The sequence below is a fragment of the Microcaecilia unicolor genome, chromosome 4, assembly GCF_901765095.1.
Source record: "Microcaecilia unicolor chromosome 4, aMicUni1.1, whole genome shotgun sequence".
In the NCBI taxonomy this organism is placed as follows: domain Eukaryota; kingdom Metazoa; phylum Chordata; class Amphibia; order Gymnophiona; family Siphonopidae; genus Microcaecilia; species Microcaecilia unicolor.
In genome coordinates this window covers 263,300,157-263,326,765 of record NC_044034.1, presented here as the reverse complement: position 1 = coordinate 263,326,765, position 26,609 = coordinate 263,300,157, and the positions used below count along the sequence as shown (strand labels likewise).

At 44.7% G+C, this 26,609-nt stretch overlaps 1 protein-coding gene across 1 annotated transcript in view; it reads right to left on the bottom strand.

Annotated features, from left to right (window-relative positions):
• Positions 1-26,609, bottom strand: part of SH3RF3 (SH3 domain containing ring finger 3) — a 793,875-nt gene that overhangs the window by 129,747 nt on the left and 637,519 nt on the right. Inside the window, exon 5 of the mRNA XM_030201480.1 lies at positions 4,014-4,123. Coding sequence (XP_030057340.1) covers positions 4,014-4,123 — 110 coding nt within the window. The remainder of the gene's footprint in view (positions 1-4,013; positions 4,124-26,609) is intronic.

Genomic DNA, 26,609 nt, shown 5'->3' with positions numbered 1-26,609 from the left:
ATTAATAAACTGTTAACGATCAATAATTGACTGTTAACAATTATTGACGTTTACTGGCTCTAATTTGGATTTGCGCACAAATCTGATTGTGCGTAATTCTATAAAGATCTGTGGTCAAATCCTCTCGTGTGGAATCCAAAAGGGGGTGTGACTATGGGAGGGGCATGGGCGGATCGGGGCATTCCAAAGAATTATATGCAGTGTTCTAGAATTGGGGGGCTGTGTGCCCAAGTTGTGCAGCAGGATTTATACTAGGTTTCAATTGGTGTAAGTCCTCATGCCAAAACTGGGCACCGGAACGCACCAAGTGCTATTCTACAAAGAGCACTCAGCCTGGAGCCTCCCTTTACAGAACAGCGCTAAGCATAAGTTTTTCCTGGCACCTACTTTTCAGTATCATATAAATGGTACTTTATACCATTTATCTAATAAATAAATTAAGTGAAATGAAAATGTGCTCAGTTCTATTGTATTCTTAACATTACATCCCCAGGGGAACATTTGGTAGAATCAGAGGAACCATCATCGCATACTTATGTGTTCCTATGCATTAATGAATGGTATGTACACACACAACTGCCTCCTGTGGCATGACAGAATGAAAATATTACACACACTGAATTGCCCTCATCTGAGTTGAGAACAGTCAGCTGATAACATGTGAATTAATTTAATACAATACAAAAAGCAACGCCTAAATATTGTGCTGATACTACATGAGGAACAAACCTTGTTCCCCTGGGGATGTAATGGTAAGAATACAATAGAAGTGAGCACACTTTCATTTCACTTAATTCATTTATTAGATAAATGGTATAAAGTACTGAGCTTTTGATTTATATGATATTGTTCAATATGGGAGCAGTAGAATTTATTATATTATATTTCCCAAGGTAGTTGTTGCCCCAGGTACAAATAAGTACCTGTATATAATTATAAGCCGCATTGAACCTGCTATGAGTGGGAAAGCGCAGGGTACAAATGTAACAAAAAATAAAATAAAATAGCTACGTGGGGCCACTGGATGAAGGCTTCAGCTGGTGGGAGTTGGGGACTCCCGCCAGCCAAGGTATTTGCGGTGGTGGTGTTTCAGCTGGCGGAGGCCAAGATGTACAGCGGTGGAAGTGGGTGGGGAGCGGCAGGGCAGAAGAGGTGGGGTGGCGAGGCGGCAAGGGAGAGGGTGGTGGACCAAAATGTGTGTCCCTCACCTTGGGATCTCTCCCACCTCGAGGTCTGGCCCCTGGGTAGTTGTAGTTGGCCTACTTTTCAGTGCCATTTACTAAATTAAGTCCTGTATCACTATCGAGCTCATTTTCAAAAGAGAAAAACGTCCAAAAAGCGGCATAAATCTGCATTTGGACCTTTTTCTCACAAAAACATCCAAATTGGAATTTTCAAAACCAATTTTTTGATTTTTTTCTACGAAGTCCGTCAGAAATGTGTTCAAATCACAAGGGGGAGTGTGAGGGGCACGTTAAGAGCGGGATCTGGGAGTTCCTAACACTTGGACATTTTTCAGCCATAATGGAACAAAACAAAAGTGTCCAGGACTAAAAGTAAGAAGTTTTGAGCTAGACCTGTTTTTATATCAAATAAGGCACAAAAGGGTGCCCTAAATGACCAGATGACCACTGGAGGGAATCAGGGCTGACCCCCCAACATCCCCCCAGTGGTCACTGACCCCCTCCCACCACCCAGAAATGTGAATACAAATATGATTTATCAGCCTCTATAACAGCCTCAGAGATGTCTATTAGAGCACCATGCAGGTCCTTGGAGTACTGCAGTGGTCAGTGCAGTGCACTGCACCATGGAGTGCGGGACTCTGATCCCTATCGCCCTCTACCTATCACATTTGCGGGGGAAACTGTGCGCCCTCCAAAACTCACCAAAAACCCACTATACCCGCAAATAGGTGCCCCCTTCACCTATAAGGGCTTTTGTACTGGTGTACAGTTGTGGGCAGTGGGTTTTGAATGGATTTTGGGAGGGCTCAGCAGACAAGATAAGGGAGCAATGGTGAGATGTGTACCTGGGAGCATGTTTTGAAGTCCACTGCAGTGCCCCATAGGGTGCCCCATTTATCTCCTAGATTGTCTGGGAGACCAGTCTACTAAAAATGCTGGCCCCTCCTACACCGTAATGGCTTTCTACTTTTTTCACTGGGATGTTTTTTTTTTTTTAAATGGACCAAAAAACAACATGTCCAAAGCACAAAACCTTGTTAGACACAGTATTTTCAAAAACAAAAGACAGACGTTTTTCTTTTTTGAAAATTAATTTCTTTCCTATTCAGATTTTGGACGTTTTTTGCAAAACGTCTAAAGTCGGACTTAGACGTCATATCGAAAATGCCCCTCCACAAGACAAGAAAAATAGCCAAACAAAAATAATCAAAACGAACATTTCTGGAAATATGACATGAATATTTTCTGGCTGCTCATCCTTAATGTATATCTTTCTAAGCTGTCTTTCATGGCATAACATCAAAATGATTTACAATGAATCTATAACCGTAAAATGACAGATAATATGAAGCTCCGAAGCCAGTTAACGTGCCACATTAACAGAGTGTGCTAGGGCTAGATTCTATATATGGCGCCTGAAAATTCCACATGGAAAAAACAACACCTAGGCGTATTCTGTACAGTACACCTACATTTTATAGAATACACCTAGAGTTCTGTGTGGTTTATACAGTACGACCAGCGTTCATCAGCATGACTAAATATAGCCGTGGCCAGTTACACCAAGTTAAACTTGGTGTAGATGCCAACACCTAAATTATGCACAGATCAGGTGTATTCTATAACAATACACATAGATTCTAGGAATACCCATGACAACCCATGGCCATGCCCCCTTTTCAACTATGCAACTTAGAATTTAGAAGCATCACGTTACAGAATACGCTTAGACAGTTGTGTGTATAAATTCTACTGATGCCAAATACTGTCAATAATTGCTTTTTAAGTGTCAATTATCTGAGCTGACTGGCTTGTTAACTATTAAGTTGCTCACGCAAATACAGAATACGACTATTTACGTGCACAGCTTTAGTCGCACTATATAGAATCCGGGGGCAAGAGAATAATTCTGTAAAGGAGGTGCTAACATTTATGTACTGACTTCATGCATACAATGATAAGTATATTAGCATAGACTCAAATATATGTGCACATATGAGCATATATGCCAAAACTCCATTCAAGCGCTCAGCTATTCTGTAAATAGCCTTGAGTGAAATTCAAAAATGCCTGAAATATGAACAGATGATTTCTAAGTGACAAGAGGATGGAAACCAAAGACTGGGTATTTCAGCTCAAAACAGCAGTTAAATGATTTTTTTGTACTTCTATGAAGAATTTGGGGGTGGGGGGTGCATGCTGGTAGTACCCTATATTGTATAACAAAACTGTAACTAGCTTACTGGTCAGAATAGAGGGGCCATTTTGGTCTTTATCTGCCATTATATGTTGCTCTACGATAGTCACAAGCAGAATTACTTTCCAGGATATCCACACTGGATAGTCACGATTAATGGCTGAGCAGGGATTTGCTAAAGTAACTCCCAGGGGCTCTCAGAAGCACTTTGTTATTTTTATTAATGATAACAAAAATTGTTATGCTTATTGAAACACCCTATTGCTAAATAATTGGTATCGTATCACTAACAGCCAAATTAATCTGGATATTCTAGCATTCCTGAAAACCAGGACTTTTGTTGTCTATTGCAGTTCTAGCCAATGAATGTTCTGCCTCTTGCACTTACTTTGTAAATATTCATACTGGAATGATAGTCCAGAGACCAAGTAGGGTTGATTGAGAGGAAGTGACACGGCCTTGGTTGCAACGGTTGACATGTCAGTTCCTTATGCAAGCTCATTCAAGCCAAAATGACAATAACCTGCATTGTAAAATCAGCACTGGCAGCACTTACTCCTCCAAACGAAAATCAAACCAACCAGTGGCAACTCATTTGTAAATGTGTTTCTGAGATGAAGGCAGCTTACATGTTGAGGGGTAGCTGAACCTTTGGTGATGTTCCCTGATCTCCAGTTATTGCACTTGCTCTGGGTCCAACAGCACCAGCCACAGGAAGGGATCCAAAGGAAGATGAATCCTAAAAATATAAAATAAAAAAGAACAGTATAACATTAACAAGGCTTTGATTGTTCCTATTCTTTGCACAGAAATGGCCTGAATGAATTGTTCATGCAAGCGCTCAGGCTTGCTTCACAGATCTGCCACCTGTCTTGAGCTGCACAACAGCATGACGGTCTTTTAACCTTAGAAATTCTATGGAGCAGCTTCTGCCTCGGGGGACCTATGCTTGTTAACAGCTTTTGCACAGGCGTGTCAAAACAGTTCAACTGTAACTTGCTCATGAACCTCAAGGCAGTCAGGGAGCGAATCTTTTTGACTGTCTGGCTTATCACAGTTCAATATTTTATATCCTTGTAATGTCGTCTAACTTAAGATTTTTAACATTTTCCTACCATGTTTTCTTTTCATCTGCCAATATGGATGACCGTGCTTATATCTAAAGTGGAAAAGGTACTAGTTGCTCAGCAGAATATGAGCAATTCCACATGGTAACAGAAAAAAACGTTCAATTTTACCCAAACATTAGAGGAGTAGATATTTAGCCAGTGGCAGTAAGCAATGTTTTAGCTCCCACCAACACTGTAAAGACAGGACTGTGTTTTATGCAGCTCTATTTATACAGATAGGTGCCGTGATCAGGCAGGAAGTGAGGGTCGCCAAGCAGGAGAAGCGGGGAGAGGAAAGTCGCTTGGGTACCTAGACCGCCACGGGAGGAAAGAGCCGAAAGGGCCAGAATCAAGGGTTCTCGGCCAGTGCAAGAAAGCAGCCTGTCTCCTTCATCATTGAGGTCAATGAAGCTGAAAGACTACAAGTCCCAGCAGCCCTTGAGAGAGAGGCCTGGTAGGATCAGGGTTACCCCCACTATGAGTCCCAGAATCCTGGGGAAAAGGAGGAGGATCTAGGAGGGCTGGATGGACAGGATAGGAAACAGCTGGGAGATGGTGATAATGATGATGGGAAGCAGCTGGGGTGGAGGGCTGTAGAGGAGCCCATGGACTGGCAGTCGGGAGAAGGTGGAAGAGGACTGGAGAGAGAGGAGACTTCTGAAGGAGAGCTCGAGCTAAGGGTGGGCAGGTAAAGGGGCTCATGTCCGCATGGTTCTGTGACTTAATGAAAGAGGGAACGAAGTGGCTGCAGAAGCACTCCAACAGGGGATGAGGGTTTTTCAACTAGGGTCAGGAGGGTGGCTATCAGATGTTAGAGACTGTGTGACAAGGCAAGCCCCAGAGATTCCCCAGTGAAGCAGTTGAGCCCAGAACTACGGGTCCCAGAAATCCTTGCAAGAATGAGAGAAGAGAGTAGTCATAAAAAGATGGAATGGATTCCCAGCCCCAGCAGGGGGAGCAATGGCTTGAGGCAGGGTGAGCCTGTTACTCCCTTCCCCACTAGAGGGAGAGGGAAGGATGAAGCTCAGTTTCCCTGGCTTCGCCATCAAACATATAAATGGCAAGTGACCGACTCACTTGCAAATGCGCAGTAGAGACTTCCCTCTCTGTCCTGCCCCCGCGTCAAGACGTGATGACGGAACAGAGAGGGAAACTGCGCGGAAGGGGAGGGAGGGAACCGCTGAGGTCGCTAGCGCTCCCCCCCAGGTCGCCGCTAGCACTCCCCCCCCCCTGAGGTCACCACTACCACTCCCCCCCCCGGAGTCGCCGCCGCCCCCTCCACCCGGGCCGGGCCCTCTCTTCGCTATTGAACTTACAGCTCAGAAACCGCAGCAGGCAGATCAGCTCCCATTGGCCTTCCTTCCCTGCCTGTGTCCCGCCCTCGCCGATGTTACGTCATACGAGGGCGGGACACAGGCAGGGAAGGAAGGGCGACGGGAGCTGATCTGCCTGCTGCGGTTTCTGCGCTGTAAGTTCAATAGCGAAGAGAGGGCCCGACCCGGGTGGAAGGGGGGCGGCAGCAGCGACTCCGGGGGGGAGGGAGGGAAGGGCAGGAAGGTCTCAGAAGGAGGGGGGCCTAGGAGCTGGCTGGGGGGAGGGATGGAGGGGGGCCTTGGAGCTGGGAGGGAGGAGGAGGGACCTTGGAACTGGGAGGGAATGTGGGGGGCCTTGGAGCTGGGAGGGGAGTGGGCCTTGGAGCTGGGAGGGAGGGACAGAGGGCCTTGGAGCTGGGAGGGATGGACAGAAGGGGGCCTTTGAACTGGCTGGGAGGGAGGGAGGGACGGAGGGGGGCCCTTGCAGCTGGGAGGGAATGGGGCCTTGGAACTGGGAGGGAGGGCAGGGGGCCTTGGAACTGGGAGGGAGGGACGGAGGGGGGCCTTGGAGCTGGCAGGGAAGGAGGGAGGGCAGGGGGCCTTGCAGCTGCGAGGGGAGGGGGGCCTTGCAAAAAAAACAAAACATACCAATACTCGCCCATTTTAACGGGCTTAACGGCTAGTCAGTATATAATTTCCCCCAGCTGTGAGAAGGGGAGAGCAGATTTCCTGGAGGCTCTCAGTCACCATATATCCAATTATGCTAGTATTTTATAAAGAAAACTGCGTGCTCACAAACAAATGCACATAGTTACAGAATAGTGCAAAGCTCGATTTCTAGCATTATATATGTGTACACATATTCACCAACATTACAAATGATTGGAGGTGCAAAACACAATACAAATTACCCCTCCCTGGACATATTGAAGGAGCTTGCTCATTATTGGAGGTGTTCAGTACCCACAGAGTTAGTTCCTATGCCAACTCCATGCACTAGCTGTCAGAGGCTTCTTGGCACCCTGGATTTCCCCAGAAGCAATCTAATTCTAGATATTTATTAATTTTATATCTTTTCTTTATTAGGATTTATTAACCGCCTTTATGAAGAGATTCACCCAAGGCAGTGTACAGCAGGTACAGTTTAACATAAAACTTTACAATTTGTTAACAGCATAACAATAGTAAAATAACCAAGAATAAACATAAATACAATAAATGAGGTAAACTTGAAAAGAGCAAATTGAAACCTAATAATAGGGCTACCATGAAACAGGATAAAAAACATATACATTTAACAGCGCTGAAATTATTAGGTTATGAAATACCTAATAAGCACGTATTAGAACATTCAAAAAACATAGCGATATACTAATGCTTTTCTACAATACAGCTTACCATATAGCTCAGGGGCTGAGTGCAGATATATAGGTGGAGACTAGATGGGTGGTACAGATTCAGTTTGGGATAGATGGGTGGCTAGACTCAAGGCAAATTCTTTGTACTTTTAAAACATGATATAAGGAACTGATCTAAGTTACAGTATGTGTAGGAAGATAATCCAGGTGCAGAATTAGTGTATAATCAGTCACCCTATGTATTAAAGGCTTGGGAAAAGAGCCAGGCTTTCACCTGCTTCCTGAAGCAGAAGTTGTCTCGAGTTATACGTAGCCCTTCTGGGATGTTGATATCCAGAGTCACAGATGTGCCATTCCCTTCTGTAATAGAGAATGGGCATCTCTGTTTTTGTCCTGCCATGGTCCCACCATTGTCACGCTCTAATCCTGTCCAAACCTCTTCCTCTTGCCATATGGATGTCCTTCGGTTTTAGACATCCATTACTGTGGTTTGTGAAATCGAGATCTGGACGTTCATGAAGCACTGACAATTAAATGCCAATTTATGAACATCTAAAACATAAATAGCGCACCAAGGTCTTCAGCCTACTTTAATGGTCGCTTATAAATTCTTGAATGTGATTTCTAGCACTCAAGATTTCTGGATGTTTCTTTCTCTTCTATTGGCACTCCAGTTATCTGGAGGTCTTTTTTGAAGTATTTTAAGTTACCAATATTTTCTGGAATTATCTGATCTAAGGCCTTCCTTGGTTTTTCTATTTACTAATTCTATCTGCTCATCAAAGTGGATAGTAACCAAATCGGATGCATTAAGATCCAAATGATCAATAATATTCTTACCAGAAACATTTCCTAAATTCCATTTTTTGGTTTTTTTTCCAGTATATGTCTTGATAGAAGCTGAATCACAACAGCAAAAGTAATTAGATAGTGATCAGACCATGACAAACACTCATTTCTTTTTCATTTTTGTATCTTTATTAAAGTTTGTTTTTCATTTAAGATATAACTTTACAATAATACTAGTATTGCCCTTGAACATTAATTTCTTAAACTCCCTGCATCTGTAACAAAAACTCCAGGTATAGGAAAGATTGCTTTCTGAAATAAAGATATATATCTTCCAAAAAAATTCAAAAAATAAAATGCAGTGAGCACTGAATAGCCCGTCTGCATGTATAGTGAAGCTTCGTAAAATGATTTATGAAATTTGGATGCCACTTCTGAAAGAAACTTTTCCAGTTCATTTAATACGCTGCCAATCTAAGTGGTCTTAGAAGTTAATTTTGGAATTGAATAGTAGGGATTTAGTACAAGGGCTTGAAGTGCTTTAGTTCTGGTAGCCTAGTTTGGGTGTGGGCAAACTATGACCCACAGGCCAAGACTGACCAATGGGTTCCTCATGCCTTAGTGTTGCTCCATCTGTCCCAGAACATGAGAGTTTTGGTGTCTCTTTGATCCCAGTAATGAGCCATTTGCAAAAAAAGATTTTTTTTTCTTAATCACTACTAGCTCAGCTTCTAGATTTGCTGTCATCACTGTTTCCCTATAGGCAAACTTGGAAATTGGGCACAGCACCAGAAGTTGTGTGCAGACACCGCAGCCAGAGCTCTGGTAGTTTGTCCAACCCCTCCCCCCTCCACCTCATGCCATGTTCCATCCTCCTCCTCAAGCTGCCCTCCAGATTGCATGGACTGCGAATAGAAGTGGTGGAAGCAATTTTTTTACTCCCAAAACAACACACACGGGTAAGAGAGAAAAGTGCTGGCAGATCTAACGGGACTCCTCTTCCATCAGCATCTGATTTTCCCAGGCCCTTCCCTGGCTGCATTTTGGGGTCTGCGGCTCCAAGCTGTAGGCAGTTGCTGCTGGTTTTTTTTTTCCCTTCAGAAAGCTCCCAAGTGCATCTGCAAGAGCCTCTCCGGCAACCCATTTCTATGGCTTTTCAATCTGGGTAATTTCAGGTCAGCGGCTGCTCTTCTGTGCCAAGCCCCGCTATGCCTGTTACTGCTATCCAGGTGCTGAAAGAGAAACTGCCGAAACTGAAAAAACAGGCCACAAAGGAGAGATTTAGCAAAAGGCTGTCAAAGACTCAGCAGACATCTTACAGGGAAGACCTAACAGGGTACTTTGAAAGACCCGCCACATCTCCAGAAAAGAATTGTGTTCAATCCTGTTGTTGCCAGGTATTTTTTTCATGGGTCCTATATTTCTTTGTGTATGTTCTCATCTTAATTATTTTCTTACTGAATCACTGTAAAATATTCAGTACATAATGATTAAAGGATACTACAAGCTCTGCACTGACTGCTGCCACACAGAAGGGCAGCCATACTGATTAACTCCTTATTTTTCTAAAAAGCCCTCCTCCACCCACTCCTGGATCAAAACTGCAGCGCTGTGCTGAACAGCACCAGAGAAATACTGTCGGATCAGCAAAGAACAACTCCCTAATGCTCAATGCTAATGAGATGCAAATATAGGTATGCTCATAGTGTTAAGCATTAGGGAATCTGGCGGGAGGGCAGTGCCTGGCATATTTGCTGAAGAGTTGTGTGTTAAGCACAGCTCTTCAGCGCATGCCCAGAATGTCAGTGGGAAGGAGGAAGAAGAGGTGCCAACAACTCAAGTAGAAAAAGTTCTTCCAGGTCTTGGTGTCGCTACCTACTTTTTCTGCGCTGCTCTGCTCCCTTTATTCATTCCCCATGCCTTCTTTTCTTCCTCCATGCTCCTACCTGTACTACGGGTCACTGTCTTCGATTGCTGTTTTTTGGGAGGGGGAGTGTCGCTGCAAAACAGAACAAAAAAGAATCTTGCAACACCGGTCTCCCTATTCCTTTCCATGGCTCGGCACAACCCTAACACCATAATGTTTTCTGCGGGAGGAGCGTCCTTGTTTGGTGCGCTGCCTGCTGAGCATTGGGGAGGAATACGGGATGACCTCTTTAGCATGCATTTGCATGCTCATTGCGCTCAGTCAGCAAGCTCGTTTCATGCGCTCATTGGCTCTAAGCATTTGCTGCTAGCAAATGCAGGAGCTAGTCCAGCGCTAATGACATCTAGCCCCGCATTTGCTTCTGAGCATCAGGGCCTAAGTGACTTCACCCCTCAGCAGCTCATCCTGCTAATGCTTCACTCCACTAAATTAGAAGTGGCCCACTTGTAGTTATGTATATGATTTAAATTCATTACAATATTCACGCTTTTAAGTTGTTATAATATTTACAGCCTTTGCTAACCTATTATTGCATAGTCTAATTCTTTTATTTGGATCTAGCTCATATGCTTTCATTGGTAGAGGAAGATGAATATCATTCAGGTACAGCAGGAATTCCTCTGTCCCCAGAGGGCTCATCTCACCATCTAAGTTGGTACCATGGAGAGTATAAGTGACTTGTCCCAAGGAGCATCAGAAGGATTTGAAACCTGGTTTACCTGATTCTCACCCTGCTGCTTTTAATTACAAGATAAGTACTCCACCCCCTTAAGGTTTACTGCTCCCACATACATATTTCAATTGTTCTTCATATATACCATTGTTTTCTTCCCCACAGTTCGTCATAGCTATCCTCTAAATAACTGGGTAACAATACGCATAGAATACTATATAAACCTTTTATACTGAACAGATCAGGAATGGAAAGTCCTTTTTGGCATCTTACGAATGCTGCTTTAGATGTCTTGATAAGCCTGGTGGCCTATTACTCTATAATCTGGCAAAGGCTTGTAAGATTTCCATGGCACACTGTTGTAGACATCCCTAGGACTGTTCCACATTATAGTTACCACTATAAGACCCCCCCCCCTCGCTTTACCACTGCCAATGAGAAGAGACAATGGGTTGGGGCACTCTGCAGCCACACAGCCCTTGAGCCTATTCTACAAGGAAAAGTAAGCACATACTTTTCTTTAGTGGAACAGGTTAAATACTTGTCTATATTTTAGGATCGAGCAGTTATATATGCCATGGAGCTGGTGTAAATGCTTGCTTCTGGACTGTTAAAGAACATGTACAAATCATAATACTCTATCATTTATTAAGGGTGGACAATGATTAAATATTTTAATCGCACAATTGATTGAGTTTAACCACGAAGACAGGAGGAGCCTCCACGGAAAGTCAAAGCAAAACAGCAAAAGTAGAGGCTGACAAATGCGCAAACCAACAGGGAGATAATATAAAAAACCAGTTTATTCAGAATATTCATATTAATATCAAGGACCTGACACGGTCCGTGTTTCGGCGCCAAAGCGCCTGCCTCAGGGGTCACAATCAACGTTCTCTGAGAAGAAGCTGATAGGCTTGAATTCCTTTATGTATGCAAGTTAATCCACAGAGAGAACAAAAGAACAGCCATAATAACTATTATTATTATTTCTGCATTTGTACCCCACATTTTTCAATCAAAATTGTCGGTTCAATGTGGCCTACGATTTACATCCATTAAACATATTACATTGTTGTTGGAAGTGTTCATGTGTTCTTATCTGGCTTCTGATCATAGTTTGTTCTTTGTGGTATGTTATAGCATTTTTATTATTGTCCGGTGATATCAAAAAGTAATTTTGCTGAAAAAGTGGGCTTTCAGGTGTTTTCGGAAAGTTAGGTAGTCGGTCTTGTGTTTTAGGACTTTCGGTGTTATATTTCATGTCTTGGGTCAGATGTATGTGAAGTTAGTTGAGTATGCAGCTTTGTATTTTATGCCTTGACATTTTGGGAAGCGCAGGGTGAGATAGGTTCTTGCGCATTTTATTGTGTTGCATATAGGTAGGTTTATTAGGTTAGTCATGTATTCAGGTGCAAGGCCAAAAAGTATTCTGTACGTTAGGGTGCAGATCTTAAAGGATATTCGTGCTTTGAAGGGTAGCCAGTGACGTTTTCAGAGTAGTGGTTTTGCGCTTTCAAATCGATTTGTTCCGAATATTAGTCTAGCCGCTGTATTTTGTGCTGTTTGCAGTTTCTTCAGTAGTTGTTCCCTGCATCCTGTGTAAATACTGTTGCAGTAGTCTGCGTGTGCTAGAACCATGGATTGGAGTAAGGTGCGGAATACATCTCTCGGGAAGCATTTTTTATGCACTTCAGTTTGGAACATTTTTTTCGTTGTAGTTGAGATTTGGTTGTTGAATGATAGATAGCAGTCAATGGTGACTCCTAGGACAATTTAGGTTGTCAGATATTGGGAGGAGTGTACCCATGGCATTGATGTGTGTGAAGCATTCAGTGTTGTGTGATGATATGAGTACCAGGCAGTGTGTTTTTTTTCTTTGTTTAGTCTGAGCTTGAACGATGATGCCCAGGTTTCCCTTATGTTTATGCCTGCACTAATCCTGGTTGTAATTTCATGCATTTAATATCTCATATAGTGCGTGGAAGCTGATTCCACAGATCAGGACCACCACCTATCAGAGATTTCCACCAATAACCAATTTTCGGCAGGTTGATATCGACGGTATATTCAATCTAACCCCCTGCATAAACTTTAACTCCGTAGGAGACGAATATAAAGAAATCATATTTTGAAGATAATCTGGAGTTTGTCCATATAAAATCTTAAAAACGAACATCAACAACTTACAATGAATTCTTGCCTTCACTGGCAAACAACGCAAATTTGGAACACATGCGGAGCCTTCTAAGTATGGTCAAACATTTATTGATAAAGACTCGAGAGCTCGCTGACACAACCAATCCTGTTTGCCATACAAAGGTCTTTTTGAAGACCAATTGTTCTTATCTACTTTTATCAACCACCATTCATCTGTTGGTGATTTACATGTTATATGAAGACTCCTGAAGCAGGCTAATCGCCGAAACACAGGTCTGTGTCGAGTCTTCATCAATAAATGTTTGGCCATACTTAGAAGGCTCTGCGTGTGTTCCTGGTTAGCCTATTGTCCACTCCCTATTACTGTCTGCCTTTTCCATGCGATTTCAGTGTTCCTCTGCTTCAGCAGATTTCCACTAAACAACTTTAGCAGAAAAGGACTAGCATGATCAGTAGACCTTCCACCTAATATTAGCTTTGCTGCCGCATTCTGAATAACCTGAATTCAAGCACTTGTGTATCTAGTAAACCTAATACAGCGATATTGCAATAGTCAATTTGACTTAAAGCCATAGATTGCAAAATTGTTCAGGAGGATCTATTAATGGCTTAATGTGACAAAGTAGCTTCAATTTAAAGAAAGCCTTCTTCACAATTTCATTTATTTGCTTTTCCATTCCCTAAGTAGAATCCAAAAACACCCCTAAAATTTTAATGTGAGCCTGTAATGAGGTTTCGGCTGTAGCTAATTTAATTTTTACCTGTGAATCATCTACATCTTTACCTCAACCCACAGAATATTTGTTTTACTGGGATTAATTTTCAGACCATACAAAAACATTCACTGAGAAATCTTTTCAAACACTTTGCATCATCACCTCTATTGTCTCCTGAAAGCTCTTTACTAGAGGGAACAATAGTAAAATGTTGTCAGAATAAGAAAAATATATTACATCAAAAGGCCTAAACACATGCTGCAATTGACTCAAATACACCCTGAAAAGAAAAGGGGAAATCGGATAACCCTATGGCATTCTACATTCCATGACTCTGAAAGAGTCTTATTCCATATAACTTGTAAATTTCTGCAGGGCCGCCGAAAGACAGAGCCGGGCCTGGGTTGCCCTGCCCCCCCACGGGCTTCCACCAACCCCTGATTCTCCCCCCCCCCCCCCCCACTCGGGCAGCCGCTGCCCCCCTAACCTTCCTGCGTCTGCTCTTCCCTCGGACTGTCACTCTCCTGCTCCTGTGTGCTGGGACCCAGGTTATCGCATTAATGTAATCACCTGGGTCCCGACACACAGAAGAAGAGAGACATACCCAGGTACCAGGCCCCCCTGCGCCCCTCCCCATTGGCGGCCCTGAATTTCTGTGTTTTAAGAATCCGGAAACCACAGCAGTACTGTATCAGAAATATAAATCTTTGCCAATCGTCTCAATAAAATTTCATGATCAAAGATGGGCACATACTTACGGAATTATGCATAGCCAGAATATGACCATTTAACACACAATGTGTCCACTTGCATCCATAAATGTAGAATACCAGCATTTATGCCCACTCTTGCTGCCTTAATCTAGGCAGTTCCTGATAGAATTGCTCTCTATAATGGGATGATAACATAAGAATAGCCATACTGGGTCAGAGCAAAGGTTCATCTAGCCCAGTATCTTCTTTCCAACAGTGGCCAATCCAGAGAGCAGAGGTTCCCAACTCAGTGATGTCACTGTGATTGATGTGGCAGCCACTCCCAAAGGTGAGAGCTGGATATTAAAGGTGATTTCATGAATCAACAAAAGTGTACAGGAGGACATAGTCCTCAAAGCTGGGAAGGCAGCAAAAGGCTCCAGAGGCACCATGAAGCCAATGAGGCAGCTGTGAGCTATTCTCTAAGGTGCCACCATGGTGGTCTGAAAAGGAAGGTTTGAGGAGCCCCAAAGAGGGACTTCAGTCCTGAGAGTTTGGCTGGTTGCTTGTCTTATGTTCCAGAGACAAGGAAAACTGTTTAGATTCAACCAAGGCTGGGACTGAGAAACAATTAAAAGATAGAAAACAGTCAAATTAAATGGTTAATGGGAAAGGTGAACAGCTGAGTGCCCCAGGGATCTGTACTGGTACTGCTGCTTTGTAAAATAAGATCACATTAATACATACATAGTCAAATATACAATACAAAAATAAATATAAATAATAAAACACCAATGAGCCAACAGTACTTCCTTGCACTGATTAAATAATATACATCAAGGCTGATATTCAGTATGGTTTAAACAGGCAGGTATGGCTTCTTCCTATTTAACCATGCTGTGGGCAATTTAAGTGGGTAGTGCTGCTGAATATTGGCTCTAACAGCTCATGTGGAATCCGGGCAGTACCACAGTGGTCCGGTGCAGAGTCTGGGAGCAGCCCATATATCTAAGAAGCAGATATAAAAGGCAGTCCTAACTTTGACCATTTTATGTAGGTGCCAGCACTGAATATCGGTCAGCACCCGCACAACTTCCGAGCTGCTACTGCTTCCACTTACGTCCCCACTCTGATTCTACAACTTCCCCCCACTCACCCCCTAGGCCCCCCCCGATCTGATTCTCCCCATCTAATTCATCCTCCTGCTCCTATCCAAAATCCCCACTTTAATTACCCCCGCAGTCTCCCTTCTAAGCTCCCCTTCCCTATACCAAAAAACCTCCATGTCTCCCTCCCCCCACACCTGGACCCCTGCCACCCACGGGACTTACCCAGAGGTGATCTCTGGTAGTCTAGTGGGACAGGGCAGGAGTGGCCCTCTCCACTTTTGCCCCATCAGCTCCTGGTAGACATCATTTGTTTACTCTTTCCAAAAATACTAGGACTCGGGGGGGGGGGGGGGGGGGGGGTCACACAATAAAGCTACAAAGTAGTTTTAAAACAAATCTGAGAAAATGTTTCTTCACTCAACTTGTAATTAAACTCTGGAATTCATTGCCAGAGCATGTGGTAAAAGCAGTTAGCTTAGTGGGGTTTAAAAAGGTTTGGATAACTTCCTAAAATAAAAGTCCATAAGCCATTATTAAGATGGACTTGGGGAAAATCCACTGCTTATTTCTAGGATAACTAATGAAAATAGTAGAGGATACACAAAAAATACAATATGTTACGATCTCATACGTGGGTAAGTCTCATATATACTTGACGGCTGATGTCACTTCACTCCTCGGTGAACCTATTTCTAGGATAAGCAGCATAAAATGTATTGTACTGTTTTGGGATTTTGCCAGGTGCTTGTGGCCTGGATTGGCCACTGTTGGAGGCAAGATGCTGGGCTTGATGGACCTTCGGTCTGTCCCAGTATGGCAACGCTTATGTTCTCAGGTTCAAAATGGTGGCAGTGACCCCTAGCAGTAGCCTTACAGTACTACCACTAGAGATCATTCTTCCATATAGGGCAATTTGCCTGGATAAGTGTCTTAGGGTTCTGTTTACTAAGGTACACTAGCGTTTTTAGTGCGTGCACAAAATTAGGGTGCACTGTGTAGGCGCCCATAGGAATATTGTGGGTACCTACACAGTTAGCGCACGCTAAAAGCACTAACGTGCCTCTAGCGTGGCTTAGTAAATGGGGCCCTTATGCAGGTCAGAGCTAAATATCAGCTGGAACCTGTATAAGTGCTGGCAGCCAGCACATGCCAGGATATGCCCAGATTTTCAATGCCAGAGCCTAGACATGGCCTGGCATTGAATATTCAGCCCTATCTTAGCTGGTGACATTCACTATTTTAAAAATATCTGACCACCAGCAGCTGAATATTGACTGGATAATCTTCAAGAAAATTAATTCCTTTTTTGTCCACATAATTCCACAGATCGTGATACATCATATGTCCTGAGTGCCCAACGCTAGCCCTAAGATATCACAAATGCCCACTCTGTTAGAGTTCCTAATGCTTGGGTGAACAACAGGCTCATTTTCAAAAGAGGACGCCCATCTTTTGACACAAATCGGAAGATGGGCGTCCTTCTCCCAGGGTCGTCCAAATCGGTATAATCGAAAGCCGATTTTGGATGTCCCCAACTACTTTCTGTCGCAGGGACGGCCAAAGTTCAAGGGGGCATATTGGAGGCGTAGCGAAGGCAGGACTTGGGCATGCCTAACACATGGACTTTCTCAACCCATAATGGGGAAAAAAAGGCGTTCCTGACAAGCACTTGGACGACTTTACCTGATCGTGTTTTTCTTATGACCAAGGCACAAAAAGGTGGCTGAAATGACCAGATGACCACTGGAGATAATCGGGGATGATCTCCCCTTACTCCCCCAGTGGTCACTAACCCCCTCAGCCTCAAAAAAATATCTTAAAAAATAATTTTTGCCAGCCTCAGATGTCATACTCAGGTCCATCACAGCAGTATGCAGATCCCTGGAGCAGCTTTAGTGGGTGCAGTGCACTTCAGGCAGGCGGACCCAGGTCCATCTCCCTCCCTACCTGTTACGTTTGTGGAGTAAACAGCGAGCCCTCCTAAACCTACCACAAACCCACTGTACCCACATCTAGGTGCCCCCCTTCACCCATAAGGGCTATGGTAGTGGTGTACAGTTGTGGGTAGTGGGTTTTAGGGGGGTTGGGGGGCTCAGCACACAAGGTAAGGGAGCTATGTTCCTGGGAGCAATTTCTGAAGTCCACTGCAGTGCCTCCTAGCGTGCCCGGTTGGTGTCCTGGCATGTGAGGGGGACCAGTACACTACAAATGCTGGTTCCTCCCATGACCAAAGGGCTTGCATTTGGTCGTTTCTGAGATGGGTGTCCTTGGTTTCCATTATCGCTGAAAATCAGAAACGACCAAGTCTAGGGATGACCATCTCTAAGGACGACCAAAATTTCAAGATTTGGGCGTCCCCGACCGTATTATGGAAACGAAAGATGGACATCCATCTTGTTTCGATAATACGGGTTTCCCACCCTACATGGGGAAGTTTTGCGAGCACGTCCTCAACAAAACTTGGGCGTCTCTTTAGATTATGCCCCTCTACGTATCTCTTCAATGACTTTTCAAAAGCTACCAAACAGAAATATATAACTTATATGTTCTCTATTTGTGATCTTTGTACGCTGAGTGAGTTACTATCAATAAACATACATCCATGAGCATGGTCCAGCAATACAGAAAGTCAAGTTTCTTCAAAATGTACCTTTCGTAAAGTTGGAATTGCCAGAAAGCATGCTACTTCTGATCTCAATGACCCATTTGCTTTTAATTTACTAAGTTTTTATTTTCTGATTTAAAACAAAACTCAGTGTGTGGCCCTCTAGAGCCTTCCAGCTTACTCTGTCCCAGACACTGTAGCCAGTAGTGTTTCACACTGCAGCCTTTAAAGGTATTGCTTGGATTTGTAGGGCAGCCCTGCAAAAAGGGGGTCATACTGTATTCTGCATAAAATGGTAAATGAATGCAGAGTATCTGGGCTGAGGGAAGAGGAAAAGCAATGTATCAACTGATAGCAATTATAAATATGTGTAAGATCTGCAGGCGATACTCCAGAACAGAGGATGTTGCTGTCCTAATAAGATAATATTTTTAATGCGCCAGCTTGTAAAACGTATTGATCATTAGATAAAGAATATTTACATCAACAAGCTTTTAATTTCTCAGCATTATATTAGAGATCTACCACCTCCTGAAGATCTTCATCTCTTTCTTCTCATGTTGGAGCCTCATTGCAATGCATCCTGCCCTAAGGCCATGCAGCCTACTGAGAGCTCCGCATAATCTATACTGTGTTAGAGAGACAAGACCAGTGTCAGTTGTGCAAAATATGTCACTGCATGGCTGGCTGAGGGGGAGCAGACATTTTTTCTTGACTCTAGGAACTAGGGTCCCCAGGGCACCTGCTATGCGAGTTACATGTTGAATCAGTTCAGCCTGCATTTCACTGACAACTCTTAACTCACATAGAATTTCATTATTCTTTATTAGCATTTCTTTCCCCCTGTGCTTAGCTCTGCTGGTACCCGGAGTCCCTGAAGAGGCTCTTCACCTTTCCTCTTCTTTTTTTTTTTTAATTGTTTTTCCTCTTTTGTTAAACCGCTTTGAGCCTCTGTTTAGAGGGAGTTAGCGGTATACAAGAAAAAAATCACATCACATCATAACATCTCACTGCTGTCTTCCTCCTCTGCCAAGTGGCACAGTCTGACTCCTCTGGCTCATTCTTCTTTTCAAGCTACAAAGACCCCAGATATCCATCCTTCATGGAATCTTCCTCTCCTGAAGGCAGAGAAAGGATAATTACACAGTTTAATTTCATTAACTACTCTTCTTATAAGAAATGCTGTTTCTCACATGCTAAGCACACAGGGTAGTGGTATCCTAGTGAAAATGAACAGAAGATAAAACCAGGGAATATGATAGGTGTATTCTAATGATAGAGGATAAAGAGCTTTCCCATGCAAATGGTAAATATTTAAGAACAAGAGGGCCTGATAAGTTGGAAGGGGCTAAACTCAGGGATCACAGAGAAAAAGGGTCTTTTACAAAAAAAAAAAAAAAGGGGGGGGGGGGGGTGAATGCATAGAACAGCTTCCCAGTGGAAATGCTAAAAATTAGCACCATAATCAAGTTATAGTGGACATGGGATATGCTCTGTGGTCTATTCTAACATGGAACGTAGCAGACTACATAGGTCATATGGTCCTTACGTGTCCTTACAGGTCACAAATCTATGTTTACAGATTTGTTAGTTCTATGAATACAAGATTTTGAACACAAAACTCACTCTCAACCCTTGCAGTTCTTGAGGTATCTAGGTTGCCAATCTCTTCAACGCTGACAAGAAAAGAATGGGGAGCTCAGGGAACTGAAGAGAAGAGGGCATGAGAAGGCAGTTGTGAGAAAACAAGAAAATTTAAGAAGGAAGGCATTGAGAAAACAGCGGGAGCTCTATGGGGGAGAAGGTAGGGGGCTGAGGGGAGATAAGAACACAGGTGAGCTGAATGGTTGAAGGGAGAAGGGGATATGCATTACCTTACAAGATTTGATAAAAATGGCATTGAAGTGAGGGAGTAATGAAAGAGAAAGAGTCAAAGAAGGGGGTATTAGAGAGAGGGAAAGGGAAAGTGAAGTTGTGGGAGAGAGGTTGGTGGAGCACTGATAAAAGACATGGAGGGGCATAATCGAACGGAAACGCCTATCTCCATGGGCGTTTATCTCCAACAACGGGTCTGTGAAGGGGCGGGCCGAACCGAATCATCGAAAAAATGGACGTTTTTGAGCTGGGCGTTTGTTTTTTTTAGCGATAATGGAAACTAAAGACGCCCAGCTCAAAAACGTCCTAATCCGAGCCATTTGGTCGTGGGAGGGGCCAGGATTGGTAGTACACTGGCCCCCCTGATATGCCAGGACACCAACTGGGCACCCTAGGTCAGTGCGGTGGACTGCAGAAAAAGCTCCCACATGCATAGCTCCCTTACCACGGGTGCTGAGCTCCCAACCCCCCTCCCCCAAAACCCACTATCCACAAATGTACAACACTACCATAGCTCTTAGGGGTGAAGGGGGCACCTACATGTGGGGTACAGTGGGTTTTGGAGGCCCCCCATTTACGAGCACAAGTGTTACAGGTGGGGGGGGGGATGGGCCTGGGGCCACCTGGCTGAAGTGCACTGCGGTACCCACTAAAAGTGCTCCAGGGACTTGCATACACGCTGGCCTCTAGGACTGGTTGCTGCTATATAACATTGGCACACCAGTTGACACCTGAAGACTAGTCTCTCCGAAAACGTCCTTTATTGGAATAACCGCCTTTACTCACAGTTAACTGCAGATCAGAGGTTGTGCCCCACTGGCAACGAGTCTCCCTGGTACTGAGATTAGCAGTAGGTCAGAGTTGGCAGAATGCTGTACAATGCCCTCTTTCAGCCACATTCAAGGTAAGAACTAAGTTCTGTAACGTGGCTAACACAGGAAAGGGAACTAAAATGGCCACTACCGCATGGACTACAACAGGAAACACAAGAGGGCACACTCTGACCCAGTAGGCAGGGGGAAAAGCACCATGGGAGAAGAGCCTACCAACTACCAACATCGTGAGACTGTAACACAAGCTAATGAAATCACGGAGCCCAATACCTTCCACCCTCCACAATGCAATGCTGATGTGACCCTGTACTACACCCGAGAGCCACATCTGACACAGGGAAAGGCTGTGATAGGATCGAACACATTCTGCTGTCATGGAGGTGGGTATGGCATTTGAGGTTGGCATAGAGGCTGGAAAAAAAGTTTTTAAAGTGGGTTTTTTTTGGTGGGAGGGGGTTAGTGACCACTGGGGGAGTCCGGGGAGGTCATTCCCGATTCCCTCCAGTGGTCATCTGGGCAGTTGGAGCACTTTTTTGGGACTTGTTCGTGAAAAAAAAAGGGTCCAAAAAAAGTGACCCAAAATCACGGTAAAAACGCCTTTTTTTCGATTATCATCTAAAGACGCCCATCTCTCTTCGGCTGATAACCATGCCCCAGTTTCGCCTCCACCACACTTCCGACACGCCCCCGTCAACTTTATTCGTTCCCGTGACGGAGTGCAGTTGGAAACGCCCAAAATCGGCTTTCGATTATACCGATTTGGGCGCCTTTGCGAGACAAACGTCTATCTCCCGATTTAGGTCGCACTATAGGCGTTTTTCTCTTTCGAAAATAAGCTGGACAGAGTGTTATAAGTAGGGAAACTGAGGGCGATTCATGGCAAAGTGAACTTAGGAAAGGGGGAGATAAGATACTTGGGGGCTCATTTTTGAAAGAGAAAAACATCTAAAAAGTAGCATAAAGCAGCATTTGGACATTTTTCTCACCAAAACGTCCAAATCAGTATTTTCAAAACCCGTTTTCCAGACATTTGTCTATGCAGTTCGTGTGCAGTGCATCCGAATCTCAAGGGATTAAAGCGTTCCTACCACTTGGATGTTTTTCTGCCATAATGGAACAAAACCAAAACATCCAAGACTAAAACTAAGACATTTTGAGATAGACCTGTTTTAATAACAACTAAACTTTTTTTTTTAAAGTGCCCTAATGACCACTGGAGGAATAAAGGAATGACCCCTCCCTTACTCTCCCACTCCCCCCCCCCATAAATGTAAAAGAAAAGTACATACCAGCCTCTTTGACAGCTTCAGATGTTATGGCCAGTCCTACTAGAGCAGCAAGCAGGTTCCTCTAGTACCCTACTGGTCAGTGCAGTGCACTGTAGAGAAGGGGACCCAGGCCCATAATCTACTCTAACTGCTACACTTGTGATAGAAAGTGTGAGACCTCCAAAACCCATCATAAACCTACTGTACCCACATATAGGTTACACCTGCAGCCATAAGGGCTATTTTAGTGGTGCACAGTTGGGTACAGTAGGTTTTTGGTGGGTTCACAATACTATTTAATGGAACAACAGTAAGATGTGTATCTGGGAGCTTTTAGGTGAAGTCCACCACAGTGCTTCCTAGGGTGCCCCACTGCTCTACTGGGATGTCTCTGTGGCCAGTCTACTAAGAATGCTGCCCTCCCCTCCCCCTCCCCCAGATGTTCCAACAACTTGATTGTGTGTTTTTCACTTGGACGTGTTTTTTTTTTTTTTAATGGACCAAAAAGATAAATGCACAGAGCACAAAACCATCTAGCAAGTGGTCATTTTTTAGACATTTTGCTGTTTTGAAAATGGCTATATTTGAATTCTGGATGTTTTGAGCAAAACATCCAAAGCCGGACTTTGATGTCATATCGAAAATACCCCTCAAAATGCAAGAACGAAGTAAAGAGTTGGTGCTAACAGAAAGAGATGAAAAGAAGTGAGATAAAAGAGAAATATGGAGACAATGAAACGGGCGCTAGCAAGGTAATCCTCCCCTCTGCAGTGTCCTTCCTGTCTCCCCTGCCCCCCCTGCAGCCACCCATCTGGTCTCAGGACCCCCTCCCCACCAACCCTCCTCTGCCTCTGCAGCCATGCATGTGCAGCGGCCCTCCTCTCTCCCCTGCTCCCCCTGCAGCCACCAATGTCGAGCGACTCTCCTCTCCCCCTGCCCCCCTGCAGCCACCCATGTCCAGCAACCCTCCTCTCCCCCTGCAGCTACCCATGTCCAGCGACCCTCCTCTCCTTTCCCCTTGCCCCCCCTGTAGCCACCCATGTCCAGCGACCCACCTCTCTCCCCTGCCTCCCCTGCAGCCACCCATGTCCAGTGACCCTCCTCTCCCCCTGCCCCCCCCTGCAGCGTCCCTTCTGTCTCCCCTGCAGCCACCCATCTGGTCTCAGGACCCCCTCCCCACCTCCCTCTTCCCTGCCCCCCCCTGCAGCCATCCATGTCCAGCAACCCTCCTCTTCCCCTGCCCCCCTCCAGTCACCCATGTCCAGCGACCCTCCCCTCCCCCCTCGGCACATCACCCAAACCCCTACCCCCCCCCCCCCAGTGCATCACCAAAGCCCCTACCCCCCCCTCGGGCACATCAACCCCCTTGCCACCCGCAGCCACCAATACTAACGCTGTCCGGCCGCTGCTGCGTCTCCTGTTGAGCAGCAGCGGCCGGTACAAAAAGAAAAAAGCCAAAAAAAGATTTTAAACCTGAAACACGGCTCCGTAGACAGCCATCTGGCATTGGCTGTCATCTCTACAGACGCTCCTCCTCTCCCCTCTGACGTTGCTGCGCTCCTCCAGGGTCTTCCTGCAGGGGCAGTGACGTGGAAGGAGAGGAGGAGCGGCTGCAGTGACGACAGCCAATGCCAGATGGCTGTCTACGGAGCCGCGTTTCAGGTTAAAAATCTTTTTTTGGCTTTTTTCTTTTCGTACCGGCCGCTGCTGCTCCACAGCGTTAGTATTGGCGGCTGCAGGTGGCGAGAGAGTTGATGTGCCCGAGAGGGGGGGTAGGGGCTTTGGTGATGCGCCAGGGGGAGGGTCTTGGGTGATGCATCGAGGGGGCGGTAAGGGCTTGGGTGCTGCGCTGGGGCGGAGGGGCTTGGGTGTTGCGCCGAGGGGGGGGGCACTGACAGCTGTTTCCCAGGCAGGGGGAGGAGTAGGGAAACACCCTTGCCTTGGAATCAGCTGTCAGTGACATCACTGACATCAGTGCATTCTAAACTGCCTAGCAGACCACCTCCGAGGGAGCTACGGTACCAGGCACATTAGAACGTTGGAGGTGAGAATTATTATATAGGATGGTAAACTAGGAAGGAGAACCAGAAGAAGGAAAAAACATATCTTTAATGGAATATATTAAAAAGAAGCACATAAAGAAGGAAAGGAGTAGCCACAGGACCTAGGCACGCATACTAGGGGGGGGTAATTTTATAAACTATTTTCGCACATATGGGTTCTTATAAAATTAGGTCGTTGGCAGATGCAGCTGTGAAAGCTAGCTATCTGTGACCAGCGGAGCCTTATAACTTCCTGAGGGTAGGATGCAGCAGAGGAAAGGCCCTGCTGGCCAGAGTGACCACTGCCTCTGCTGGCAAACTGCTGCAGCATTTCAAGGAATGGGGGGGGGGGGGGAGCTAGAGAAATGCCGGACTTGGATGGAAGGGGGAGAGGAAGGGAGGATGTCACACTTCCAGAAGAGAGGAAGGATGCAACTTCAGGCGGCCCCGAGCATTTTGCCAGGCTCGCTCAATGGTAGCTATGTCCCTGCCAGTGCTACAAGTCTCCTGCTTGGTCTCTGAGTGATTTCCTCCCCCCTTCTCCTGACAATAAAACTTCAGTATACAGTTCAATCCATGGTCATAGAAAAGACGACAGATGTGCATCTACAACATTAGGATGCGACTTCCTTGAATTAATGGAAGAGGTAAGAGCCCTGCCGTGAGAATGCACTAGATTTGGTTTGAAATCAAGAGTACAAGTTTCTGCTTGGCGATTTTATAGTCGATAAGAAGCACTCAGCTGAGAGCAGCAGCAATTATTTTTAGCAGGGAGAGTTGCTGGGACTTGCACTGCCGCTGTGCCACTTTGATGCCAGCCTAATTCCTTTCTCCCCAACTCCCTGCTCTCATCAAGAACCAAGCTGATGAGCTCTGGCTTTGCTAAATCAAGGAAGCGAGTTTTGTGTTAGAGCACTGGGTATCTTTAGGCAGGGTGATGCATAGATGAGATTTTAGCCTCTCGGTCCATCAACTAATATTAAACTTTTCTGATGGTATGATCGTGATCCCAGGCACAACAGCTTGGACTGGCGTGCTGCTACCCCGTTACTGAACTGGTGTGAGTGTACAGTCTGATGACAAGTTCAGGAACAGATTGCTCATCTGCGAATCCAGGTGACCTTGGAATCTGCTAATTAAGTAGCAGCCACATCATAAAACGAAGCAATCTAATTACAGATATAAATTACAATTATCCATTCCGGATTGCTTACATACATCATTAAACCAGCTTTATTGCTTGCTTTTAAAGAAGCAGTAATAGCTAGAAACTTGGAAGCGCCAGCTTGCTTGTTTCTTGACTGTTGTTTCCTTTTTTGGTCTTGCTCTTGTTTTTATTTTCTCTTCATTCTAGTACAGATCTTGCCTAACCAGTTTAGGTGACCCCTAAAAAAAGGACCCTTTAAAAACCTCTTTGGGCCCTTGGCAGAGAAAAGTGCCGATGCTGCTGACAGCACCAGAAAGGATGTAGATTAAAAAGAGCTTGGTATCCTGCTGACAGCACTAGAAAGGATGTAGTTAAAAAGAGCCTGGTGTCCTGCTCACAGAACCAGAAAGGATGTAGGTTAAAAAGAACCCAGTGTCCTGCTGACAGGACCAGAAAGTTATGTAGGCTAAAAAGAATCCGATGTGTTGCTGACAGTACCTGAAAGTTAGTAGTTTAAAAAGAATCCAGTGTCCTGTTCACAGCACCAAAAAAGATGTAGGTTAAAAAGAATCCAATGTGCTGCTGATACTACCTGAAAGTAGGTAGGTATTATTAAAAAGAACCCGGTGTGCTTCTGACAGCACCAGGAAGGATGTACGTAAAAGCATAAGAATAGCCATACTAGGTCAGTCCAATGGTGCATCTAGCCCAATTTCCTGTTTCCAACAGTAGCCAATCCAGGTCACAAGTACCTGGCATAAATCCAAATAGTAGCAAAATTCCATGCTACCAATCCCTACTCTGCAGCTGAATTAATGGTGCCAGGCCAGGCAGATAGTAGAAAGGAGCAGCTGGAACATGTTTTGTTGGGGAGACGCCATGAGTGGCCCACCCCAAAACGTTTTACTACTACAATGACTGAGATTGAAGGCCAATGAGTTAGGTTTTCTAGTGGTGTATCCTGGGTATAAATTTGGAAAGATCAGCATGCTGTTTTGTTTTCTAAACGCTGCTGAAGCTGTTGGGCCGGGGTTCTCAACCCAGTCCTTAGGATACCCAAAATGAATATGCATGAGATAAATTTGCATGTGCCAGCTCCATTCCATGCAAATCTAGGCTACATACTTGACTGGCTAGGTATGTTAGTTGAGAACCCCTGTTCTACAGTAATAATTCTCAACCTTTTTTAAGTGGGGACACACCAGATGGATGATGTTCATGTATATGAAATGCTGCCTATATGACCCCTCATGGTCCTTTGGTCCAACACAATATAGCAGTTCTTAAGAGTTAAATGTAAGCATGACTGAATCTACAAAAATTCAATCCAACAAGTGCAGATCAGAATTAGCACATTTCTCCAGGAAAGTCACAATACCAAAAGAAAAAAAAATTCTGATTCTCATGTTATCTGAGCAGTAGAAACACCAATCTCTCCACTTCAGGGACATTGTGAAACAGAAAACCTAACAAAAATCCAAACTTAACATGCATTTAGCAATCATGTCATACAACAGTAGCACTAATGCTATGGTTCATACAGCAAGAACCTTACTTATTACTCCTGGGGGAATTCCATGCAAAATGAAAAATTCTGTGTAAAAAGTTTGGA